The following is a 25,608-nucleotide window of genomic DNA, read 5'->3' on the forward strand; positions in this document are numbered from 1 at the left end:
GGAGAAAGTACAGAGGAGAGCAACAAAAATGATTAAAGGTCTAGAAAATATGACCTATGAGGAAAATTGAAAAAGCTGGGTTTGTTTAGTCTGGAGAAGAGAAGACTGAGAGTGGGACATAACACTTTTCAAGTATATAAAAGGTTGTTACAGGGTGTGGAGGGTTGAAAAATTGTTCTCGTTAACCTCTGAAGTTAGGACAAGAAGCAATGGGCTTAAATTGCAGCAAGAGAGGTTTACATTGGACATTAGGAAAAACTTCCTATCTGGGTAGTTAAGCACTGGAACACATTGCCTAGGGAGGTTGCAGAATCTCCATCATTGGAGGTTTTTAAGAACAGGTTACAAAAACATCCATCAGGAATGGTTTAGTTATTACTTAGTCCTCCCTTGAGCACAGGGGACTGGACTAGGTGAACTGTTGTGGTCCCCTCCAGTCCTATACTTTTATGATTCTATAGAAAGGTGGTACATCTCAAATGTTGAGTTCAAAACTTCTATTTCCTACTGACTTGTGAAGGCAAGAGGTTTGGGGCCATATTCAGACCTTGTGTAAGATAGTGCTGGTCAATTAGTCTGAATTTGTAGATCCAATTTTAGCATTATCTAAGTGATTTTTGTTCACAGTTTTTAGGATAAGTCTATATTTTTAGTTTATAATTAGTAGAATATAGTTACTGAAGGCACTGAGCATTTCCCTCTGTGAGACTAGAGTAATTTATTTTGTTGTTGCAACATAAAGCCAATTTTGAGAGGACTGGAATAATTTAACAACCAAAATACAAATTAATAGTTTTGAAAAATCCAGTAACTCTGATTGAATAAACACATTGATGTCTAATAGCATATTTAGGTAAGCACTTTTCTCTGAACTACTGCTATCATAAAGGAAAAATTACACACATGCATGCGCGCGTGCGCGCGCACACACACACACACACACACAACCTATCCTTTAGCATCTAAAACTAAAGGTTTATTATAAAGAAAAAAGAACAAGAAGAGAGTTGTTAAATGGTAAAGCAGTCAGATACATACAGAGACTTCGAAGTCCGTATACAGTAACTCCTCACTTAACCTTGTCCCAGTTAACACTGTTACATCACTGATCAAGCAGAGAACATGCTCATTTAAAGTTACGCAATGCTCCTTATAACATTGTTTGGCAGCCGCCTGCTTTGTCCACTGCTTGCAGAAAGAGTAGCCCATTGGAGCTAGCTGGTGGGGGCTTGGAACCAGGGTAGGCCGGCAGCCCCCCATCAGTTCCCCACTCCCCTAAGTTCCCTGTGCGTCAGCTACCCAGCAGGCTGTCAAGTGCCGAGCAGTTCAGCTGTCCCTCCCCCCACTGCAATGTTCTGCTCCTGCCCTCTGCCTTGGAGCTGCTCCTGGGAGCCTCCAGCTTGCTGTGCGGGGATGGGGAGGGGAGGGGGGAAGAAGGGTGCTAATGTCAGGGTGTCTCCTTCCCCTCCGCTCCTTTTCCCCATCTCCACTGAACAGAGTGGGGAACACGACAGGGCTCAGAACAGGATGGAGGGAGCAGCTGCCATCTCAACTTGCTGATCTACTTAAAAAGGCAGTGTACTTAGAGTGGGGTCAGCGTACTTAAAGGGGCAGTGCGAGTCTGACACACACACACACACACACACACACACCTCTGTCCCTGTCTGCCATGCTGTCTCCCCTCCCTCCATTCGTGCTGCCTTGTAGAGTGTGAGGCTACATTAATTTAACAACATGTTAACCCTTGAGGACCGACTGCTAGTTCATCATTTAGCAGTAAGGCATTCCCTGGGAAATATCCCACCCTCTGACTTCACCACCTCAACCAAGCTTCACAATCATCGTTGCTGTGTACAGTATTAAATTGTTTGTTTAAAACTTATACTGTGTGTGTGTGTGTGTAGTCTTTTGTCTGGCAAAAAAAATGTCTCTGGAACCTTACCTTTTCCTCCCCCAGCCCATTTACATTAATTCTTATGGGGAAATTGGATTTGATTAACATTGTTTTGCTCAAAGTAGCATTTTTCAGGAACATAACTACAATGTTAAGTGAGGAGTTACTGTATCAGGTTCTTAGCAGTACTGGTGAGTTTCCTGGCTTGAAAGTCTCTCTAGAACACATCCACAGCTTGGATGGATCATTCAGTCCTTTGTTCAAAGCTTCATTTGTAGAAAGGTTACTCTAAGGGAAGAATCGGAATGAAGACAAATGGCTTGTACTTCCTGTGTCCACAAACACAAGCTTTACAGCACATAGCATGGTAGGGTCTTAGCGTTCTTTCCATAAGCATACCACATGCCTTGCTGACTCATAAGGTGTATCCCCTGGTTCCTTTCAATGGGTTAATTGTATAGTTGATGACCCTTGATGGGCCATCAAACAGGCTAGGCAGTACCCTGATGCCAGTCTGTCTGGGGGTATTACACGTTTGGAAATACAGGTATACCATACATATATATAACTCGTAATACAAAGGTGATACAAACATATAAACAAGATTATTATACTAGGCAATTTATAAAATTTTTGCAGATACCTCACACAACATATCTGGTCAGATTCCTTAAAATTTTATAATACTGGTATCAACAATATCATAGTGTCTCCCATATTCCATACAGCGTCACAGCCCATACTGGCAGTATATTCTATAATTAGATCTTACCAAACCAGTAACAAGCATGCATTCCTGGAGTACTATATTAGCTCTACTGTGGAGCCAGCGACAATCCCCTTAGGTTCTCCAGCATATCCATATCTTGTCACTCAGACAAACTGGACTTTGGTTTTAATGACCTTGTATTCAAAAATCACTTCACATTAGGATCTTCCAACCCCAAAGGGTTGGTCACTTACTCCAGATCAGTGGATACTCTGGACCTCACACCAAAAACAACACTGATAGCCAACCCTTTAGTAAACTAACTAAAGATATATTAGCTGAGAAAAGAATGGAGAGTTGTTGAGAGATTTAAAGCAAATAAAATACATCATAGGTGAGTCAAAGTTTGAAATGATAGCCATGATGTGATATCTGATAGTTTCCCACAAGTCCCTCAGGGCTGCCCAAAATGGCTTTGGGGACCTGTCATGCATGTGGAACACCCCTTGACAGCATCCAAATAGATCAGAGATGCAGAATTGCTCCGAGGGTTCCAGTCTGACAGCACTGCACAGCTCTTGCTTTGTTGACTAAATGCAGGCAACGTTTGTGGGTTTCCCATTGTTGAATGTAAAGACTCATGCTTTGAAGTTAATGTTTCTTCATTTACAGTTCTGAGGCTTTCAGTCCCATTTAATGGGCCATTTAATTGCAGAGGCACACATAATGCATTTACAACGAGGAGTCCTTGTGGCACCTTAGGGACTAACAAATTTATTTGGGCATAAGCTTTTGTGGGCTAGAGCCCACTTCTTCAGATGTATGAAGTGGAAAATACAGGAGCAGGTATAAATACATGAAAGGATGGGGGTTGCTTTACTAAGTATGAGATCAGTCTAATGAGAGAAATCAATTAACAGCAGGATACCAAGAGAGGAAAAATAACTTTTGAAGTGGTAAGAAAGTGCCCCATTACAGACAGTTGACAAGAAGATATGAGTAACAGTAGGGAGAAATTAGTAATGGGGAAATTAAGTTTAGGTTTTGTAATGACTCAACCACTCCCAGTTTTTATTCAGGCCTAATCTGATGGTATCTAGTTTGCAAATTAATTCCAGTTCTTCAGTTTCACATTGGAGTCTGTTTTTGAAGTTTTTTTTGTTGAAGAATAGCCACTTTGAGGTCTGTTATTGAGTGAGCAGAGAGATTGAAGTGTTCTCCTACTGGTTTTTGAATGTTACATTCTTGATGTCAGATTTGTGTCCATTTATTCTTTTGCGTAGAGACTGTCCGGTTTGGCCAATGTACATGGTAGAGGGGCATTGCTGGCACATGATGGCATATATCACATTGGTAGATGTGCAGGGGAATGAGCCCCTGATGGTGTGGCTGATGTGATTAGGTCCTATGATGGTGTCCCTTGAATATATATGTGGACAGAGTTGGCACCAGGGTTTGTAGCAGGGTTTGGTTCCTGGGTTGGTGTTTTTGTTGTGTGGTGTGTAGTTGCTGGTAAGTATTTCTTTCAGGTTGCGGGGCTGTCTGTATGTGAGGACTGGCCTGCCTCCGAATCTCTGTGAGAGTGAGGGAAAAAATGGAGAAATTTTATGCCCAAATAAATTTGTTAGTCTCTAAGGTGCCACAAGGACAACTCCTTGTTTTTGCTGATACAGACTAACAGCTACCACTCTGAAACCTGTCATAATGCATTTAGTTACAGCAATCCAGAAACAATGCTTCATTAGTTTTCATGCTGTTTTACACATTAAGTAGTAATTGCTCATCTAAAAGCTAATACACTTTGTGATTAAAGGCTTACTAAGTACAAAGATAGTAACCACAGGAAACAGGTGAAGACAATAACACTAGCATTTCACTAGCTTTCATGCACTAGCAAAGGTAATTCCTGGCATAAGCCATGTACATGTAATGGGATAACGTCCCCCTTTGTTCTATCCTAACCAGTGAATTGGTACACTTAGCATTTCCTTGAGGTTGTGATCTGAGTTGGCTGGTTGGCTGTCAGCACAACAAGATAAATAAGAGAACTACTTTTCATAGAAATTAAAAAAAAAAAAAAGACGTTTCCTAAACATGATTTCTCTCTGTCATGGAGGAAAGCTGGTTTGATATGAAGATATGTAATGAGAATTGTTGGGCCGCTTTGGCATTAGTAAACATCTTATCTGTTGGTTTATGTAAATTTAGATCCTGATCCTGCAAATGCTGATGCACATGCTTTGCTTTATTTATGCATGTGAGTAGCATTTGGAAGACCTTAATGTGACTATTGTTACATACATTTAATTTTATGTTTGCAGGATCAGAGCCTAACTCTGTCCTGCTAAATGTTCATGATTATGGCCTGGTCTACGCTACAAGTTTATTTCGAATTTAGCAGCGTTAAACCGAATTAACGCTGCACCCGTCCACACAATGAAGCCCTTTATTTTGATATAAAGGGCTCGTAATATCGATATCTGTACTCCTCCCCGACGAGGGGAGTAGCGCTGAAATCGGTATTGCCAATGCCATTTCGAATTAGGCCGCAATTCGATGGTATTGGCCTCCAGGACCTATCCCACAGTGCACCATTGTGACCACTCTGGACAGCAATCTGAACTCAGATGCACTGGCCAGGTAGACAGGAAAAGCCCCGCGAACTTCTGAATTTCATTTCCTGTTTGCCCAGCATGGAGCGCTGATCAGCACAGGTGACCATGCAGTCCCAGAATCAAAAAAGAGCTCCAGCATGGACCATATGGGAGATACTGAATCTGATCTCTGTATGGGGAGATGAATCTGTTCTATCAGAACTCCGTTCTAATAGATGAAATGCCAAAACATTTGAAAAAAATCTCCAAGGCTTTGATGGACAGAGGCCAAAACAGGGACTTAACACGGTGCTGAAACTTAAGGAGCTGAGACAAGCGTACCAGAAAGCCAAAGAATGAAATGGACACTCATGGAGGGAGGGACGACTGACGACTGTAGCTATCCCACAGTTCCTGCACTCTCCAAAAACCATTTGAATTCTTGGCTGAGTTCCCAAAGCCTGAAGGGTCAAAAACATTGTCGCGGGTGATTCAGGGTATATGTCGTTTCCCCCTTCCCCCCCCCCCCCCCCGGTGAAAGCAAAGAGAAAAAAATCCTCTCTCGCCTTTTTTTTAATGTCACCGTATGTCTGCTGGATGCTGCTGGCAGACGCGGTGCTGCAGCGCTACACAGCAGTATCCCCTTCCCTTGCCTTGTGGACGTCAGATGGTACAGTATGACTGATATCCATCATTGTCATCCCGTGAGTGCTCCTGGCTGGTCTCGGTGAGGTCGGCCAGGGGCGACTGGGCAAAAATGGGAATGACTCGCGGTCATTCCCTTCTTTTTATCTTTGTCTAATGGAGATTCAGTCCTGCCTGGTATATCATAGCAGCTGGAGGCTGCCCTCCCCTCCCCGCTTTGATCTCTGCTTGCAGAGGCAATAAATTCAGTGTTGTTTCAAATTCATGCATTCTTTATTACTTCATCACACAAATGGAGGGATAACTGCCATGTCATTGTCAGCTTGCAAAGCAGCAGACGGTACAGTATGGCTGGTAACCGTCTTTGCTAACTTGCAAAAGGCAAGGGGATGCTGCTGTGTAGCGCTGCAGTACCGCGTCTGTTAGCAACATCCAGTAGACATACGGTGACAGTGAAAAAAGGCTGAACGGGCTCCATGGTTGCCGTGCTATGGCATCTGCCCGGGCAATCCAGGGAAAAGAGCGCAAAATGATTGTCTGCCGTTGCTTTCACCGAGGGAGGATTGACTGACAACATTTACTCAGAATCACCCGTGACACTGTTTTTTGCCCCATCATGAATTGGGATCTCAACCCAGAATTCCAATGGGCGGGGGAGACTGCGGAACTATGGAATAGCTACCCACAGTGCAACACTCCGGAAATCAATGCTAGCCTTGGTACATGGACGCACACCGCCGAATTAATGTGCTTAGTGCGGCCGCGTGCACTCGACTTTATACAGTCTGTTTCCAAAAACTGGTTTCTATAAAATCGGAATAATCCTGTAGTGTAGACATACCCAAATCCTGCAATTTCTTTTCTCAGACAAAACTCCTATACAATCTGAGTAAGATCTTCTCTGCACAGTAACTGGAACTGAAATAACTACATTGGTTGTAATTCAAAGTGTTATTTCAGATCAGAATGCCCTATTTCGGTAATTCTTAAATTGGTTTTAAAAAATCTATGTACAGTAGGACGTTTTTATTCTGAAATGAGGATTGACACAGACTTGCATTGAAATAACTAAAGATGTAAATTACAACAGAGATTAGTGATTTAAATTGCAGTTGCCAGGTAGAAAAGAAATGCAGGACATAGATATATGGACATGAAATCTGTTTAAGTTTTGCAGCTGGCCACATCAACTTGTAAATTTAAAAAAAAATCCAACTTTTTGTTTTGTAAAAATAATCTTTTCATGAACTGAAGTCAAATAGAAATGTTCTCTTGACTTTTTTTAAAGTTCCAGTGGAAACAGTTATTATATAAATTTTTTCCTGCAGAATTTGCAACCCAAGGGCTGCATTATATTGATCATGTATGAGAACCAACTTGAAAAGTGATGTAACTTGAAAATGAAAATAAAAAACCCTGTAATTAATCTATTTATCCAATCTGAGAAATGTAAAAAGATCATTAGTGGAAAAGTAATCCTGCATTCTGCATCATTTGTGGAAAAGTAATTTGGATTTTAAAAATTCTCCTCCAACAATCTAAGATGTTTAAAGTATAGTTAAGCACACTGTCAACACCACTGCTTCCCTTGAGAAGAAACTTATACTGACATGTCTTTCTTTTTACAGGTATACAGAGACTTGAGCAAATGCTGCAAACTGAAACTGCTGAACCAGTTGCAAACAAAATATCTGCAGAAGATGAGTTATCTAATTCAGAAGACGAAACTTCAGTGAATCACGCAAATACACCATTAGATGAAGTTTCAGAAGCATACTCAGATATGAAAAAAATTGTTGTCTATTAAAATCTTATATGAAATTGGAGACTAAACAAAACATGATATAGCATGCTTGTGTTTACTAAAAATTGTTACTTTGACTGTAATACTATAGGACAGTCTCACTTTGCTGTAGCCTGTGGTTACTGATTTGCAAGCTGGGCTGCTAGAATATTAGTAACCTGCCCCCTATCCTGACTTTAGCCTCTGTTCTGCAAAGCACTAAAGCCCACTTTTTAAGCATGCTGTTAAATACCATTAAAGTCAGTGGGTCTTAAGCATATGCTTAAGTGCTTTGTTGATTAGGGTGGGTTTGCTTACTCAGGGCCTTAATGAATCTTGAACACAATATTTTGTATTATGGAGTATATATTTTAATCAGAAGACTGAAAATGTTGAACTAGCTGATACTGGTTGTCAAATTTTACTAAATTTGTCAGTAGACAGACAGACGTATATATAAAATCTACATGGGAGCTTTTTATAATGGTTAAAATAATTTGTACATGAGCTTTCTGAATATGCACACCAGTGTAAATACTTGTTTACAAAATATTCATTTTTGTTTTTCATGCTTCCTTTGAGATGTGTAAAAATGCTTATATGTATATTATATTTGCATCTTTTTTTTGCAAAAACATCAGTTTTTCTCAAAATATAAATGTAAAGAAATTTAGAAGTATGTAGTATGCATTCATTTTGACAGGTAGATGTGTGTTGGACCAATGTTTAGACCTATATTTGTAGATTTAATTCATAGCTTTATTTATTTTAGGAATGGAAAGGGGGAAAATTGAAATTGCAAAATCAGAAGCCTTCTCTTTTACAGGGAATCTGAATTTGAAAAAAAGGACTTTCCATAGAATTTACAGTACCATTATAGGTGGTGGTTGGCTTGCCACCTATATTTAGACAACTAAGTGCTCCTGAGTGGAGCGCAGGAGCTGGTCCAAGAGGTAACTATAGCAGGACCGCTTGGAAATAGTGACCATAATACAATAGCATTCAACATCCCTGTGGTGGGAAGAACATCCCAACTGCCTACCACTGTGGCCTTTAATTTCAAAAGGGGGAACTATACAAAAATGAGGGGGTTAGTTAGACAAAAGTTAAAAGGTACATTGACTAAAGTGAAATCCCTGCAAGTTGCGTGGGCCCTTTTTAAAGACACCATAATAGAGGCCCAACTTCAATGTATACCCCAAATTAAGAAAAACTGTAAAAGAACTAAAAAAGAGCCACCGTGGCTTAACCACCATGTAAAAGAAGCAGTGAAAGATAAAAAGACTTCCTTTAAAAAGTGGAAGTCAAATCCTAGTGAGGCAAATAGAAAGGAGCACAAACGCTGCCAACTTAAGTGCAAGAGTGTAATAAGAAAAGCCAAAGAGGAGTTTGAAGAACGGCTAGCCAAAAACTCCAAAGGTAATAACAAAATGTTTTTTAAGTACATCAGAAGCAGGAAGCCTGCTAAACAACCAGTGGGGCCCCTTGATGATGAAAATACAAAAGGAGCGCTTAAAGATGATAAAGTCATTGCGGAGAAACTAAATGGATTCTTTGCTTCAGTCTTCACGGCTGAGGATGTTAGGGAGATTCCCAAACCTGAGCTGGCGTTTGTAGGTGACAAATCTGAGGAACTGTCACAGATTGAAGTATCAGTAGAGGAGGTTTTGGAATTAATTGATAAACTCAACATTAACAAGTCACCGGGACCAGATGGCATTCACCCAAGAGTTCTGAAAGAACTCAAATGTGAAGTTGCGGAACTATTAACTAAGGTTTGTAACCTGTCCTTTAAATCGGCTTCGGTACCCAATGACTGGAAGTTAGCTAATGTAACGCCAATATTTAAAAAGGGCTCTAGGGGTGATCCCGGCAATTACAGACCGGTAAGTCTAACGTCGGTACCGGGCAAATTAGTTGAAACAATAGTAAAGAATAAAATTGTCAGACACATAGAAAAACATAAACTCTTGAGCAATAGTCAACATGGTTTCTGTAAAGGGAAATCGTGTCTTACTAATCTATTAGAGTTCTTTGAAGGGGTCAACAAACATGTGGACAAGGGGGATCCGGTGGACATAGTGTACTTAGATTTCCAGAAAGCCTTTGACAAGGTCCCTCACCAAAGGCTCTTACGTAAATTAAGCTGTCATGGGATAAAAGGAAAGGTCCTTTCATGGATTGAGAACTGGTTAAAGGACAGGGAACAAAGGGTAGGAATTAATGGTAAATTCTCAGAATGGAGAGGGGTAACTAGTGGTGTTCCCCAAGGGTCAGTCCTAGGACCAATCCTATTCAATTTATTCATAAATGATCTGGAGAAAGGGGTAATCAGTGAGGTGGCAAAGTTTGCAGATGATACTAAACTGCTCAAGATAGTTAAGACCAAAGCAGATTGTGAAGAACTTCAAAAAGATCTCACAAAACTAAGTGATTGGGCAACAAAATGGCAAATGAAATTTAATGTGGATAAATGTAAAGTAATGCACATTGGAAAAAATAACCCCAACTATACATACAACATGATGGGGGCTAATTTAGCTACAACGAGTCAGGAAAAAGATCTTGGAGTTATCGTGGATAGTTCTCTGAAGATGTCCACGCAGTGTGCAGAGGCGGTCAAAAAAGCAAACAGGATGTTAGGAATCATTAAAAAGGGGATAGAGAATAAGACTGAGAATATATTATTGCCCTTATATAAATCCATGGTACGCCCACATCTCGAATACTGTGTACAGATGTGGTCTCCTCACCTCAAAAAAGATATTCTAGCACTAGAAAAGGTTCAGAAAAGAGCAACTAAAATGATTAGGGGTTTAGAGAAGGTCCCATATGAGGAAAGATTAAAGAGGCTAGGACTCTTCAGTTTGGAAAAGAGAAGACTAAGGGGGGACATGATAGAGGTATATAAAATCATGAGTGATGTTGAGAAAGTGGATAAGGAAAAGTTATTTACTTATTCACATAATATAAGAACTAGGGGTCACCAAATGAAATTAATAGGCAGCAGGTTTAAAACAAATAAAAGGAAGTTCTTCTTCACGCAGCGCACAGTCAACTTGTGGAACTCCTTACCTGAGGAGGTTGTGAAGGCTAGGACTATAACAATGTTTAAAAGGGGACTGGATAAATTCATGGTGGCTAAGTCCATAAATGGCTATTAGCCAGGATGGGTAAGGAATGGTGTCCCTAGCCTCTGTTCGTCAGAGGATGGAGATGGATGGCAGGAGAGAGATCACTTGATCGTTGCCTGTTAGGTTCACTCTCTCTGGGGCACCTGGCATTGGCCACTGTCGGTAGACAGATACTGGGCTAGATGGACCTTTGGTCTGACCCGGTATGGCCTTTCTTATGTTCTTATGTTCTTATGTTCTTAACTGTAACACTTTCCATTCTAAAATCCTGTCTTTAGTTGCCACCCTTGTGCCGCCCCTTCCTCCCGAGGCCCCACCCTAACACTGCCCCTTCCTCCTGAGGCCCCGCCCCCCACTTTTAAGCATAGCCCTCCCACTTTTAAAGGGGGTGGGTGTGGTCCCCTAACTGCCCTCCCCCCCTCCCCCCATGTTCCAGCACCCTTGGCTGCGGGGGAGAGGCAGAAGTGAACTTGATCTTGGATTCCCAAGATGTAACATTCCTCTGACTGCTACCTTTTAGCTGTGAATCCCACTGGCAAATGTTTCTTCACTTTCTAGTGAGGGTCAACATGGGTCCACATAACAGAATTTCTGTTTTGGCTTTGTGTGTGTGTGGAGGGGAGGGAAGGGAAGTGGCTGCTCTTTAAAAATTTAAGAAATTACATTTTAAAAGAGACATTTAAAACATTAAGGTTATAAGGTCAAGCAGTCAAAAGTTAAGAAATGCCAGAATTAAGGCAACCTGTGCAGTCTTAATGTAGCCCCCTTGAGCATATGCACTGTGGTTACAGACTTTACATGATCGTATGCTACTTTTCCACAGGACTCTGCCTCATTCAGTGCACAAGATGGATGGTGCTCACTGCATGGTTTCAGTATAGGAGTGTTTAACTTTGCTTCTTTAATGGTAGGGATTTTTATGTAATACTAATATAAGTAGGCTTAGAAGGATTAGATTTTTATAAGTAAATGCCAGTAACTGTCAATTTCATCGTACACACACACACAGACTAATGAAAAAATGTTCCCATCAATAGTAATTGAAATGTACAGATAGGCAAAGTAAGAAAAATGCAGCTTGAGAACGTACTAGAGTTTGATTTAAGAATATTTATTTTATAAATTTTAACATGTGATGACAAAGTTTTTAACAGTTATAAAGCTTTAACTTTTTGAATCTCAACATCGACTGTTGTTAAATTATTGTCTGACCCTCCCAACTATTTAAATTATCTATTAAATCTATTTTAAAAAAGTGCTTAAAACTCATAATTTTGTACAACAGTAAAAATTTAAATGGATAAAAATTAGAAATGCTTAAAAATAAACATTGATATTATCCGCTGAAATTATTTTTTTAAATGAATTCTGCCAAGCCTAAATATAAAGATGCAGACCAAATTTCTGCAGTCAAACTGATTCCTTCAAATCCTTCTTAAGGGTTGCAATTTTAAACTCATATTTATTGTATAGCTAGAAATGTATTTGCTTTTCAATTAAAGGGATAGTTATGTTGAAATCTATCTGATATTTAACGGCATAGGCTCTCCAAATTATAGCTCATTAGTCAAACAGTTACATACACGAATGAGTAATTTAATTTATTAATAGTTTTTCATGCATATATTTGCCCAACAGGTTTTTTTAATAGTCTTCATATATATATATCTCCCAGTAAATGAAAAATTAGCATTTAAAAATATCCTGAAGGTGATGTATCCTGTATCATCCTGCATTGCTAAGAGATGAGATAAAGAATTCCCCCCCCTCCCCCTTGGAAGACCAACCAGTTGTCATCAAGTGAATTTGGGGTAGCTTGTGCAACAATATGTTTCCCGCACAAGCAGTGACTTACTCAACCCCATCCCAAAGGGCTCTGCCATGACAATTGATAGTTTGAGGGAGCTAGTTTCCTTGGATGGCTGTGGGAATACATAATTCTCATTTTCAGGCTCACTCTCTGCAGTGGGTTTTCCTCTGTTCTGCAGCTTCAGGAGTTAAGGATCAGCCTTGTCTGACTGGAAAGTGCATGGTGACCAGCACCAGTGCTTCAGAGGAAGGGGAGCTCTATTGTAAGCAGATGTGGGATAATTTTTCCCATCATAGGTTTCCACCTGGTCTCTAATAGTTTGAGATTAGGTTAAGCCCTGAAGCATGACTTTCACTTACTCTTCCAAAATTATTATTGTTAGTTAAAACAACTCTACATATTCTTGATATCTATATAATTAGCCAAACCCTTTGTGAATCTTGTTAAATTCTCAGTAGGGATGTAAATAACATTTTAAAAAGTAACCGATTAAAATTCTATCAGTTACACAGTTAAACATTTACCCGGGGAACTAGGGGTGCGGAGGGTGCTGCAGCATCCCCATGTTTTACGCAGGGCTCTGCAGCTGCCCCCGCATCTGGGGATCTCTGCAGCTTCCCCCGCATCTGGGGCTCTGCTGCTACCTGTGCCGACATCCCGGCTGCCAGCCCTGCACTTGTGGCTCTGCTGCCACCCGGCATCCCACAGCAAGGCAGCAGCCGGAACGGATCCCGGCCATGGGGCTAGCAGCCCAGAGGGACCCTGGGCACACTGGGATGCCGGGCAGCAGCAAGGACCCCGGCCTTGGGGCCGACAGCCGGGAGGGATCCTAGCAGCTTGGAGGGACCCCGGCCATGGGGTCAGCAGCCTGAAGGGACCCCAGCCATGCGGCAACCAGGACCCTGGGCGTAGTTTAACCGTTAACAGAAACCAGTTAAACTCTTACATCCCTAATTCTTAGCCTCAATGACTACCAGTGGCAATGAGTTCTACAGTATCATCAGCATTGTTTCTTTGGCCTAGCTGAGGACCTTAAGGGCAAAAGTCATTTGCTCAACAGTCTGTAGCAACTGTTCAGCCCCCTCACCTCACATAGAGAAACAGACAAAAGGCTAGGTCCACAAAGGGATTTAGGTGCCTAAGTCCAATATTTAGATCCTCAAAACCTTCACTCTGCCTAACCCTTTAAGTGCCTACGTTTCTGCCAGTGGGCATCTACAAAGCCACCTAAATCCTCGTGCCATGAGCAGCGTAGCATCTATGGCGACCAGGATCCTCAAACCAGGTATTGTCTATATTTCTAGTGGGGCCTAATACAGTAGGTGTTCTCAGCGGTCGCCTACCAGATTGGGCCCTACACAAAATACAGTTGTGATGGTAACCCAGTTAGCGCACTCACTGTGACAGCATGTACCCCTGTGTCCACACCCTACACACTGCTGTAATAATCTTTATACAAGTGTAACCCCAAGGAGATTACCTAGATTCCTGGGGCTCTGTCTGCTGGCAGCTCAGGGAGAGGCACTGTCCCTGGTAGGGAGGGGGAGCCAAGGCAGACTCAGAGTCTGCCCGGCAACCAATAGGGAGTGAGATGCCCCTCCCAGGGAACTCAGGGAAGGGGAGAAGCCATTTTTTTGAGGCAGTCTGGAGCCAGGCAGGGAAGGGCAGGACTGGCTGTGTGGAGAGCTGGTGAGTCCCTGGCCCATCTTGTCCCGCCCCTGCACCGCCCTCACCCAGCCCCCATTCCACCCCTTCCCCAAAGTTCCCGCCCTCATTCCACCCACTTCCCCCAAGTCCCCGCCGCCTCCTCTGACTGCACCATGTCCCTGCTCCTCCCACTCCCTCCGGGAAAGTCCTAAGTGTCGCCAAACAGCTGTTAGGCAGCGGGAGGGGGCAGGAAGTGCTGGGAGGAGTGGGGACGTGGCACGCTTGGGATAGGGGGAGGAGGCAAGGCAGGGGAAGGGGGTGCTTGGTTGCCGGTGGGTGCTAAGCACCCACTAATTTTTCCCCATGGGTGCTCACGCCCCAGAGCACCCACGGAATTGGCGCCTACGCCTCGTAAGGTATCATCTGAAAACTCATCATTTGCTGGTGAGTATTATCCTGATAAAACATGTCTGGCAACATTGTATGTGAAGTTACAAGATTCCCCTGTATGCTGATCTCATCCCACGTTCCAAACTGAGCTTGGCAAACAGGTCTGTCTCAGACAAAGGAATGTGTGCTTGCCTTAATTTGCATTTAAGCAGTAAACAGAGTCCTCAAGCAGGAAGGAAAACAAAAAGAAGCTCCAATAGGTGAAGAAAAGCAGCAGGGAACATCCTTTCCTATAGACTCTCTGTCTCCAGAATCTCAGCTAGAACTGTTTTCCGAGAAGGGGACTGGCACTATAAAAATGAGAGACAAACACTCCAAGTCCCCACCCCTCTTTCTCTCTGTGTCCATCAATTCACTACACCAGAAAGAGCAAAGGAAGCTGCCATTGAATTGGAGAAGGGGTCCTTATCTAAGAAGTTTGGTCAGATGGCTGAGAGCATGTGATGAGAAAAACATTGCTTTGAATTTAACATAGTTGGTTAAGTTAGGCACCAATTGCATTTTATCTCTATTTATCTTGTAACTATTTCTGACTTTTATGCCTCATTACTTGTACTCACTTAAAATCTCTCTGTAGTTTAACTGTTTTATTGTTTTATCTAATCCAGTGTGTTTGAATTGAAGTGTTTGCGAAACTTTATTTGGGGTAACAAACTGTTTGCATATCATTTCTATTAATACAATAATGAACTTTATATAAGCTTGTACTGTCCAGGAGAGGTGCTGGACTGTACAGGACATACATTTCTGGGGAGAAGTCCAGGACTGGGGGTGTGTTAGGGTCACCCAGCAGCATAACCAAGGTTGGTAAGAGACAAGGTGTGGCTGGCTGGTTTCAGCACACACACAGACACAGCTGGGTATGACTTGCATGCTAGAGGCTGTTTGTGAGCAGTCCAGACTGGAGGCTACAGCAGTTGTAAAGGACACCCCATGCTAGCGGGCAGGGGTGACACAGCTACTCATTAGTCTGGATTGTACCCTGGGTATGTCACACTCACCCAGTTTGGTGCGCACTGAGGGCTGTGGGTTCTACTAGATGGCAGGATGCCTACAAGTTAGGCGTTTCATCGCTGAGTCCTAGTCCCCTTTGTGGATCTAGCCCAAAGAGCTGCCTTGTGTACAGCAGCCATACAGCTGTGGCAGGCATTGGACTTCTACCCACAAGGGGCCACACCCCATAAAGACACTTTCACCTCTCAGTACCGGCTCCCTATTGAATAGAGTACAGTTTCAGGTCAATGTCTTGATTTCCAAAGCTGGGCACAGAACCAGTCCTGGCTTATTGGAGAGATTGCTTCGTCCATGACTGATTGACCACCACAGCTGCCTTTCACTGGAACAATGGAACAGTTGACCAGTAGGATTATGCTTGTAACCCAGAGAAATGGACCTTTCACAGGAGTCTGACCATACCTATACAACTCACTGCCAGGTGAAATAAACTCACTGCTAACCTTACTGCGTTCTGAGCCAAATGCAAAGCCCATCTCTTTATCCAACCTTTCCTACAAGAGTCCCCTCGTTCTCTCCCATTCATCTAAGAAAACAAACACCCAAGTCCTGTCTGGAGGTGGCAGGGAAAGGTGAGAGAGAGCGCAAGAGTTGTCAACTTTTCCCCTCGTGACACGTACTCAGCTACTATGGTGAGACAGCCCATACAAGTACGTGGTAGGCCATTACCAACATGGGTTAGATTTGGACTAGTGATTCAAGGGTTTTGTTTGTTGACACAGTAGTATTTCTGCTCTTCTCACCTTGGTAATGCCTAGCCCAACCCCAGATATGCAGACTTTGTACCCGATGCTGATAGGTAACAAACAACATAACTGCTTTCACTTTTAGTCTGGTGAATGCATTTGCAGCTTCCACGCTCGCTGCCCTTGCTGGTTTTATGTGTAACTTCTCAAAGAAAAGGATGAAAGGATCTTTTTAATATTATCTAATGCTGCAGCAATCTGCCAATTAAGCTACTTAGAAACACAGATTAAAGAAATCAGGTGCAGTAAAAAAACAATGCTTAGTTCTGTATAAGGAAATTCCTGTCTGTTAATAGCTCAGTATAGTTTTATCTCACACACAATAGCTCAGAGGTCTTACACTGAAGAAAAATAGAGGTAAGTCTAGTAGTAAACTTTAATCTGAAAATTGTCAATCATGCTTAGTTGGTCTTCACTATGTAACGTTGAAAATATAATTGACTGATAAACAGTAATGATTTGATTATTTTGCACAGGTGTGTTTTACGGTTATATAAAGTTATGTATTTTTCACATTAACAAATTACTGATGAATTCATAGTTGTGTTTGAACCAACTCTATTGCATTTATATAGATCATGTTTTTTAAAAATACTAGATTAAGCAAGAGTTTCTGGTTATGGATTAAGGTAGTTTTTAAACATTCTTGTTGTGAGGAAAATGGCTACTAATAGTTCTTTTTCCAGCACGCGTCTAAGTGCAGAAAGTACTCAAGAGAATGAATAAAACAATGGAGGCGGAGGTCAGACGTCGCTCATTGAGACACAGTCAAAACAAACAAAACATTGAAATGGCAGATGTCCATTCCCCACCAGCCCAACACAGCGAAAAAAGGCTTCCTAATAAGGGGCCCCAGCAGAGCAGTTCAATGCTAAACCAGCACAATAACGATAACAAAGATGCGTGGCAATGTCCTGAGTGTTCACAGAAAGGTAAGTGAGAGAATTCCAGAAGTGAAGGTTACTTTTCTGGATGAATCCGTGCTGATTGAAAGGATATTCTGCTTTTGTTCTTAACTGGTTCAAGAAGTTTGGAGTTTACACACAGGAAATGAGCAGCCCAAATTCTGCTCACATTGTTGAGATTCTGATTCCTTTGCTTACACTGACTAAAATGACAAGTTTCAGAGTGGTAGCTGTGTTAGTTTGTATCTGTAAAAACAATGAGAAGTCCTTGTGGCACCTTAGAGACTAACAAATTTATTTGGGCATAAGCTTTTGTGGGATATAAACCACTTCATCAGATGCATGGAGTGGAAAATACAGTAAGAAGGAATAAAAATACACCATCACTTGGAGGAGAGGAAGGTGATTGGGAACAGTTAACATGGATTCACCAAGGGCAAGTCATGCCTGACCAACCTGATTGCCTTCTATGATGAGATAACTGGCTCTGTGGATATGGGGAAAGTGGTGGATGTGATAGATCTTGACTTTAGCAAAGCTTTTGATACGGTCTCCCACAGTATTCTTGCCAGCAAGTTAAAAACGTATGGATTGGATGAATGGCCTATAAGGTGGATAGAAAGCTTGATGAGGTTCAACAAGGACAAATGCAGAGTCCTGCACTTAGGAAGGAAGAATCCCATGGACCGCTACAGGCTGGGGACCGACTGGCTAAGCAGCAGTTCTGCAGAAAAGGACCTGGGGATTGCAGTGGACAAGAAGCTGGATGTGAGTCAGCTGGGTGCCCTCATTGCCAAGAAGGCCAACAGCATATTGGGCTGTATTAGTAGGAGCATTACCAGCAGATCTAAGGAATTGATTATTCCCCTCTATTCGACACTGGTGAGGCCACATCTGGAGTGTTGCATCCAGTTTTGGTCCCCCCACTACAGAAGGGATGTGGACAAATTGGAGACCGTCCAGCAGAGAGCAACGAAAATGATTATGGGTCTGGGGCACACAATTTACGAGGTGAGGCTGAGGGAACTGGGGTTATTTAATCTGCAGAAGAGAAGAGTGAGGGGGGATTTGATAGTAGCCTTCAACTACCTGAAGGGGGGGGGTCCAAAGAGGATGGAGCTAGGCTGTTATCAGTGGTGGCAGATGACAGAAAAAGAAGCAATGGTCTCAAGTTGCAGTGGGAGAGGTCTAGGTTGGATATTAGGAAACACTATTTCACTAGGAAGGTGGTGAAGCACTGGAATGGGTTACCTAGGGAGGTAGTGGAATCTCCATCCTTAGAGGTTTTTAAGGTCAGGCTTGACAAAGTCCTGGCTGGGATGATTTAGTTAGGGATTGGTCCTGCTTTGAGCAGGGGGTTGGACTAGATGACCTCCTGAGGTCTCTTCCAACCCGAATCTTCTATGATTCTATGATCTTTTCATGTGCTTTGTATTTATTCCTGCTTACTGTATTTTCCACTCCATGCATCTCATGAAGTGGGTTATATCCCACGAAAGCTTATGCCCCAATAAATTTGTGAGTCTCTCAGGTGCCACAAGGACTCCTCATTGTTTTTACTGAATAAAATGTTACTCCACATGTGGTCCCATTGAAATCAGTGGGGTGGCTCGCTGAGTTAAACTACTGCACATCTTGAATAGGAGTGTCACAATCTGGCCCATTGAGCTCAAGAGCAAAAACACTCATTGGCTTCAGTGGGAGCAAGATCATGCCTTCTTCTTGCTTTTCTAAGTTCTTGTTGGGAAACTAACTGCTGATATGGAAGTTTAAAAATTAGCTGCTAAATGTTACCAGCAGTCACATCTCATAACAATGTTTTGTTGGGTGGAATGCTGAGTGTCCATTTCCATGGCTTAATTGCTTGACCATTTCAAATGTCACTGCTGTGGTTAGTTAGTAGCCTCACTGCAAGCACAAATGGACATTTAGTTAGGGTGACCAGATGACAAACATGAAATATCGGGACGCGGGGGGGGGAACGGAGCAAAAAAAAAAAAAAAGCCAGAGCGCCCCCCGCCACCAGGCGGCAGTGGCACAGCCCCGTCTCCACCCAACTCTCAGCTCTGACCCCCAATACACTCCCAGCTCCCCCATCCCCTCGCTCCTGGGCCCCGAGCTGTGCAGCCGAGCCACGCTCCGGACCCCTCTTGCAGCTCCCGGCCCAGCCGCTCCCGGGCTTCATTGCACCAGCCCCACAGCAGAGGCTGCTCCACTCTGCCCCGCCCGGGACACTCGCCCCGGGCAGCCCCGCTCCGGCTGCAGGGAACTCGGGGACCGCGAACCAGGCAGCTGGGCCCGGCCCCTCCTGGCAGGAGCGTGTCTGCCCCACACGTGTCTCCGCCCCCCCACCCAGGCCCTGCCTGCTCTGCGCTGCCCTGCAGGCTGCAGGGCTGGAGCAGCCTCCGTGCTGCGCTCCCAGCCCCGGCCATGGCCCGTGTGCAAACCTGGGAGGGAGGAGGAATGCCGCATGCTTGGGGAAGAGGTGGGGCCAGGGCGGGGAGTTGGGGAGGGATCCAATGGGGCAGTGAGGGGCGGGGTTGGGGCAGGTCCAGGGCAGGGATTTGGGGAGGGGTCCAATGGGGGAAGGAGGGGGATGGTCGGGGGAAGTGGGGGGTGAAAGCCCCTCCGGGCTCCGTCTGTGCACCGGAGCGGAGGGCAAAATTGCTTGTTTGTCCAGTGTCCCGACCGAACATCAGTCGGGACGCGGGACAAACAAGCAAATATCGGGACAGTCCCGATAAAATCGGGACGTCTGGTCACCCTACATTTAGTTGTGTATTTTTGTATGCAGCAGTAGTTTTAATAATTTAATAAGCCATGGTTGAGTAACCAACAGATGTTTTAAATCCACGTTTCGCTTCAGCATACCTTGGCATGATTACTCTTCATCCCAATTTCCTCAATATTTGATCACCTTTTTAGAGTCCTAGAAAATAAACATGCTGTTTCCCTCTGCCCCGCCTCAATTAAGTCCAGGGCTCTAAACTTGCACCATGAGGCATGCCAGTGTGCTTGCACACTCCCATGGAATCTGATTTACATTTGTGGGTGCACAGCTTCAGTTCTGATTGATCAGCTGCAGGATTGGTGCCCAGTAGTGTAAATTAGCTGATCAACAATCAAACATTATGCAATAGCCTTGATGCTTCCAGAGAAAAATGACCTTTGTCCAAAAAGCTTGCATCAAGGGGTTATAAAGAGAAACTGCATACAAATAAAGTAACCTGTACGTTAAAACACCGGGGACCAGAAGTAATTCATTCTTCATTTCAGTCCAATGTAGAAAGACAAAGAAAGTGCAGTGATTTGATCCCTGTGAAAATCTCTTATTAGTTCACAGTTTCCATGCAGACAGAAATTTAAGGGAGCGGTAGCGTTGTAGAGACATCCACCCATCACAGTAGCTGGGCAGCTGGGAAAGGGGTAAAGTAATGAAGACACAAATGCACACACCTGCAGCCCCTAGAGGGGCTTCAAGCTCATCAGACACTTGCAAGTCAGATCCCACTGGAAAATCTCCAAACTACAAGAGGGTGTGTGAGACGGAGTTCTCCACTACGTTATCTTTCCTCCAAGACTCTGGCTGCTGTGCTAGTGTATGTATGCTTCTAGTTTTTACCTCGCTCTTACATTTCTGGCTACTGCAAAGGGAATGTCTTGGCTCTGCTACCCTACTCCTTTGCTAGTTACTGCTCAGAACTTTACCAAGCAATTGAAAAAGAGCTGAGTTTGTCAGGTGTTGTAGTCAGGAATGGCTCACAACTATGAGTGCCTAACTCAGGGCAGACTGTCAACAACAGGGCAGACACCCCAAACTGGTGGTATGTTCTATAATTAGATTTCACCAAGCCAGTGACAAATGTGAACTCCTGGATCACTGTAGCAGTCTTACCATGGAGCCACACACAGTCTCCTTAGACTCTCCAGTCTATCTTGCCACCCAGGCAAACTGGACTTAGTGATAAATGGTCACCTACACCAAAAGCCACAAAATGTTCATAGAATATTAGGGTTGGACAGGACCTCAAGAGATCATCTAGTCCAACCCCCTGGCTCAAAGCAGGACCAATCCCCAAATGGCCCTCTTTAAGGATTGAGCTCATAACCCTGGGTTTAGCAGACCAATGCTCAAACCACTGAGTTATCCCTTCCCCCCAGATTGTTTCTAATCTCAAGAGACCAGTCACCTAGATCTTGCACCAAAGACAACTCCTGTAGCCAATCCTGTAATAAACTATCAAAAGATTTATTAACTAGGAAAAAGAAATGAGAGTTATTTAGAGATTAAAGCAACCAAAATTATACACACAAATGAGTTGCAATCTAAATCCTAAGAGTGACAGAGTTATACAGCTCTGGCAATTCAAAATGTCTTTCAGGGCAGACTCAAGGGTAATCCCTGTGGATCTCTGGCTTCAGTTTAGTGTCTCTAGCCCTGTTGAGTTCAAACAGCAAAGAGATGAAAAATCTTCATGTCCACTATTTTTATTTCCCTCTTCCAGCATTCAAACCAATGGGATGAGGTCTTCTGCACCTACTTCTCCATAGATGGATGAGGCAATTAACAAAGCTTATGTCTTATGATGGCCCACTTAATTTTTGATAGTCCTCCTGGATGGGGTGGGGTGGGGTGATTCCCATGCCTGGGTTCACAGGTGCAGAGGAAACATTTTCAAACTTATAAAGCAAATCGTACATATTTCCATAAAGCACGGAATACAGCCCTTACAAGTGAGCTCACTGCATGCAGCAACATACAAGCATGTCATAGAGGTTAAACACTAAATACATTGTCATAAGACTAATACCTATTTTGAACAAAACTAACATATAGGTGAGCTGGTTTGGTCTCCAACTATGAGTTTGTCAGCTCTTAGCTAACGTCTACGGCCTTGGCCAGAGCTGACACTTTGTGTACCAGTGTCACAGTCACTGCAGCCCACAGAGTTCTGAAGATCAGTGAAACGGGGGAGAATCTGATGAGCTCTCATACTGCTGCAGCTTAAGAAAATTCTGGGCAGCAGCAAAGGCCCTGAAGCTCATAGTAGAACCTAGATCACCAGAGCTCTTGGCAGATTTATAGTAGGAAGACAGTGCTGCATTGGTTACACTAAGTTCTTATTTGGAAGGTTTTCTTTGCAACAGTAAAGAGTAGAAACCTTTTTTTTTTTAATGAAAGCATAGATTCTGCAGAATTTGATGGTACTTGAATAGGAATCTTTCCTGGGCATCCTGGACAAGTGGATTTTTCAAACTCTGTATTTACACTTGCAAAATATTTGCATACTCGTAGGTACCATTCCCACTTGTGTTTAGAATGATCCAGTCTTCCTGTCTTATTCTTTCTTCACCCTTCTTGATCCCTTCCGCATAGTCTGTGCAGAGATTATTCCTTTGTTATGCCCCTCTGGAGGGGGAATAATTTGTGAATGAGGTCTCCCCCAAGCCAAACACTCCCACTATACAACTCTCTCCCGAAGCCATCTGTCAGGAGTGGTTTAGGAACAACAAAAATCAATCTTTCCACAATCCAATGGGGTGGTATAGAAACTCTAAATAACCTGTTAGAAATCCCTTCCTACTCAGAGGATCTGTGATTTTGTTTTAACCAAATTCCTTCCTATACGTTGGATACTGCTCTTGGATGTGCATAAGCGTAGCATTTCAAGGTGAAATAATGCTTGATTTTGAAGGGCTAATAGGAGCCACTGCATGAACAAGCTGCTCCACTGGGATGCTGCAGTCCTTTGCCGCATTATGTCAGAAACGGACGTTCAGTGCGCCTATGCTCAAAGGTCTCCAAAAAGAGAGATGATTCAACCAAAACTGGCAAGCTTCATAATCCCTAACAGTTATTTGCATATTCTTGTCAGAAACTAGGTATTCGGAGTGTTTCATCTGTGCAGTGTTTACCATCTGTCAGGCTAGTTTTGCCTCTGACACCAAACAATATTTCAATGTCCTTTTGCAGGAGAAAAGTGGAGGCAAGTCTAATAATACATTCTTATTTAGCCATTGTAACTAATGGGTCAGTTATCTCTAGTGTAACTCCATTGTGTTACACAAGGGATGATTTTGTCCCAATATTTGTCCATTGTTTGAATTGGAAATAAACATAGTTTCTATTAGCAATTACCTTATAACTTATCATGACACCTGAATCTCATGCTACAATATCTACCAAAACCTTAGAAGCTGCAGAAAGAAAACTGCTAGAGATGGAGAAAAACAAACCAGCCGAGGTTAACATTAAAGATGGAGGGCAGATGCCCGATACTGAGAACCAGAATTCCCCAGCAGCGTCGCCTGGCTACAATATGGGTTACCGGATGAGCAGTCCAAAGACAAAACCCCAGTCTACAGGAGTCACATCGGAAAGCCCAGATGGTCTTCATAGAGGTAGGTGGGAGAATGCCTAACACAACTTCCTACCATGAGGCATATCTGGCCTTGGTTCTGGGGTACATGCAAGAAAGGAGGTGGCAAAGGTCATTTTCCTTTTGCTATTAGATTTCAAATAGTGAATTGTTCACACTTGGGACAAGAGGTTATTCTTGACAGTGTGGATCTCACCAGCAGAACCACTTTCCAATTTTAAAACCTGGCATTTTTGTACATTTCTAATGAGGGATTTTTAATAAGATTCCTCAGAACAGTACCAAGGGGCAGAAAGGCAGAGTACCTGTTAAATAGCTGTGCATGTGTCATTGGCCTCCCCTCCTAAAGAGCTCTGCTTTGGAGCAGGAATGGGGGAGTTTCAGATGTCAGTTCTTACCACGTATGTCAGTATAACTTAAATCGCTGAAGCCACCCTCCTGAGCAACGTATGTTACTCCAACCTAAGCGCTGGTGTGGCCACCACTATGTCAGCACACGAGCTTCTCCCACTGACATAGCTACCACCTCTCGTTGGAGGTGGATTAATTAAATCAATGGGAGAGCTCTTTCCTGTTGGCTTAGAGTGGCTACACTGGAGAGCTTATAGCAGAGTAACAAGGTGGTATAGAAATAAAAATAATTGCTCCCTAAAGATATAGGCATAAACATGGGTGAAGGCATATGGGGAAAGAGGGTGGAGAGGACAAAAATAAGGTAATGCAATGACTAGTGTACGTGTCCTATTTCCTGATTTTTTTTGTAATTTTGATGCTGCTCAGAGGGGAAAGATTATGATGACATATAGGCCTAACTAAAGACACATGTTTCAAGGCAGGGCTTTAAGGAGGAGCTATTCCAGCTAGACCTTTAAGAAAAATTAATACTTTGTACTTGCACAGTGCTTTTCATCCAGAGATCACCAAGAACCCAAATCCAGCTTTTGTTTTTGTTATACCTCTGTGTTTAATGTGATATTTACATTATGGAATTTAATAAAGGGAAGACTTTTTCTCTGCATTCCAGTCTGTGAAAGTAAATATAATTACTAATATGTACTCTACAAAGATAGTAAGAACAACTAAAATTGCAAAATCCATTTTTTTCCATGCAAATTGTTGCAACCTAGATTTTGCTCACAATAACTACTCAAATATACATGTAAATGTCATTTGTGTGCGCAAATCAGGTAGCCAGATGTCTGATTTCAGAAAGGCAGATGTCTAATCTGAGTTATTTACCTGATTTTCAGGCACTGGGAGTTTTGGCTGAGTAAGGACTGTACAGGATCTGGCAGTATTATACCAAATAACAAGCCTAAATAATTTATTTTTCAGAACCATCCTAATTAAATGTGTATTAGAATTCTCAGGAATAAACATAACTATAATAATCAATGATTATTTACTACTACTACATTTTAAAAGATTTAATATAACCTGTGCAAATCATCTGATAGTCTCTAGTAAAACAGTATACAATAGATTGGAGACTCCAAATGAACATAAATTTAGTTCAAAGTCTTTGTAGAAGGTATTATAAAAACAATTTACCTTTGTGCACTTAACTCATAAAATAAAAAGGGCAAACTCAGGCAGTGTTCATTACACAACACTACATTTCCATTTAAGGTAAAAGACAAACAAAGGGTAGCTTGTAAATCACTTACTAGCTCATTATTTCCTACAAAAGCAACATAGACTTATTTGCAACATGTAAATGCACCATTCTCAGCAATAATGGATTTGTTACAAAACAACTATGGGCCGAATGCCTGCAAAATGCTGATTGCTTCCGGCCAAGCACTACAAGCTTTCAACGCCCATTGAAATCAATGGGAGATCTGGGTCCCAAGTCAATCTCTTACTGTAGCCCAAGAAGTAAGAAAATGTGACTGTC

At 42.7% G+C, this 25,608-nt stretch overlaps 2 protein-coding genes and 1 long non-coding RNA gene across 6 annotated transcripts in view; 2 read left to right on the forward strand and 1 right to left on the reverse strand.

The window, feature by feature from the left end:
* The window catches only part of LOC123364468 (1-aminocyclopropane-1-carboxylate synthase-like protein 1), a 37,585-nt gene extending 29,051 nt beyond the window's left edge, over positions 1-8,534 (forward strand). For both annotated transcript variants that reach the window (XM_045006643.1, XM_045006642.1), the window contains exon 14: positions 7,471-8,534. In XM_045006643.1, coding sequence (XP_044862578.1) covers positions 7,471-7,649 — 179 coding nt within the window. In that variant the 3' untranslated portion in view covers positions 7,650-8,534. The remainder of the gene's footprint in view (positions 1-7,470) is intronic.
* Positions 1-14,102, reverse strand: part of LOC123364472 — a 32,537-nt gene extending 18,435 nt beyond the window's left edge. The window contains exon 1 of the long non-coding RNA XR_006577120.1: positions 14,050-14,102. This is a non-coding gene — a long non-coding RNA (uncharacterized LOC123364472). The remainder of the gene's footprint in view (positions 1-14,049) is intronic.
* Positions 14,103-14,205: 103 nt separating this feature from the next.
* LOC123364272 (protein lifeguard 1-like) overlaps positions 14,206-25,608 on the forward strand; it is a 28,034-nt gene continuing 16,631 nt past the window's right edge. Inside the window, exons 1-3 of one of the 3 annotated variants that reach the window (XM_045006236.1) lie at positions 14,206-14,258; positions 17,113-17,358; positions 23,527-23,733. In XM_045006236.1, coding sequence (XP_044862171.1) covers positions 17,145-17,358; positions 23,527-23,733 — 421 coding nt within the window. In that variant the 5' untranslated portion in view covers positions 14,206-14,258; positions 17,113-17,144. Of the gene's footprint in view, positions 14,259-16,530; positions 16,784-17,100; positions 17,359-23,526; positions 23,734-25,608 lie in introns of those variants that run through there. The other 2 variants (XM_045006235.1, XM_045006237.1) reach the window with 2 other exon arrangements.

Source organism: Mauremys mutica, chromosome 2 (genome assembly GCF_020497125.1).
Source record: "Mauremys mutica isolate MM-2020 ecotype Southern chromosome 2, ASM2049712v1, whole genome shotgun sequence".
Taxonomy (NCBI): Eukaryota; Metazoa; Chordata; order Testudines; family Geoemydidae; genus Mauremys; species Mauremys mutica.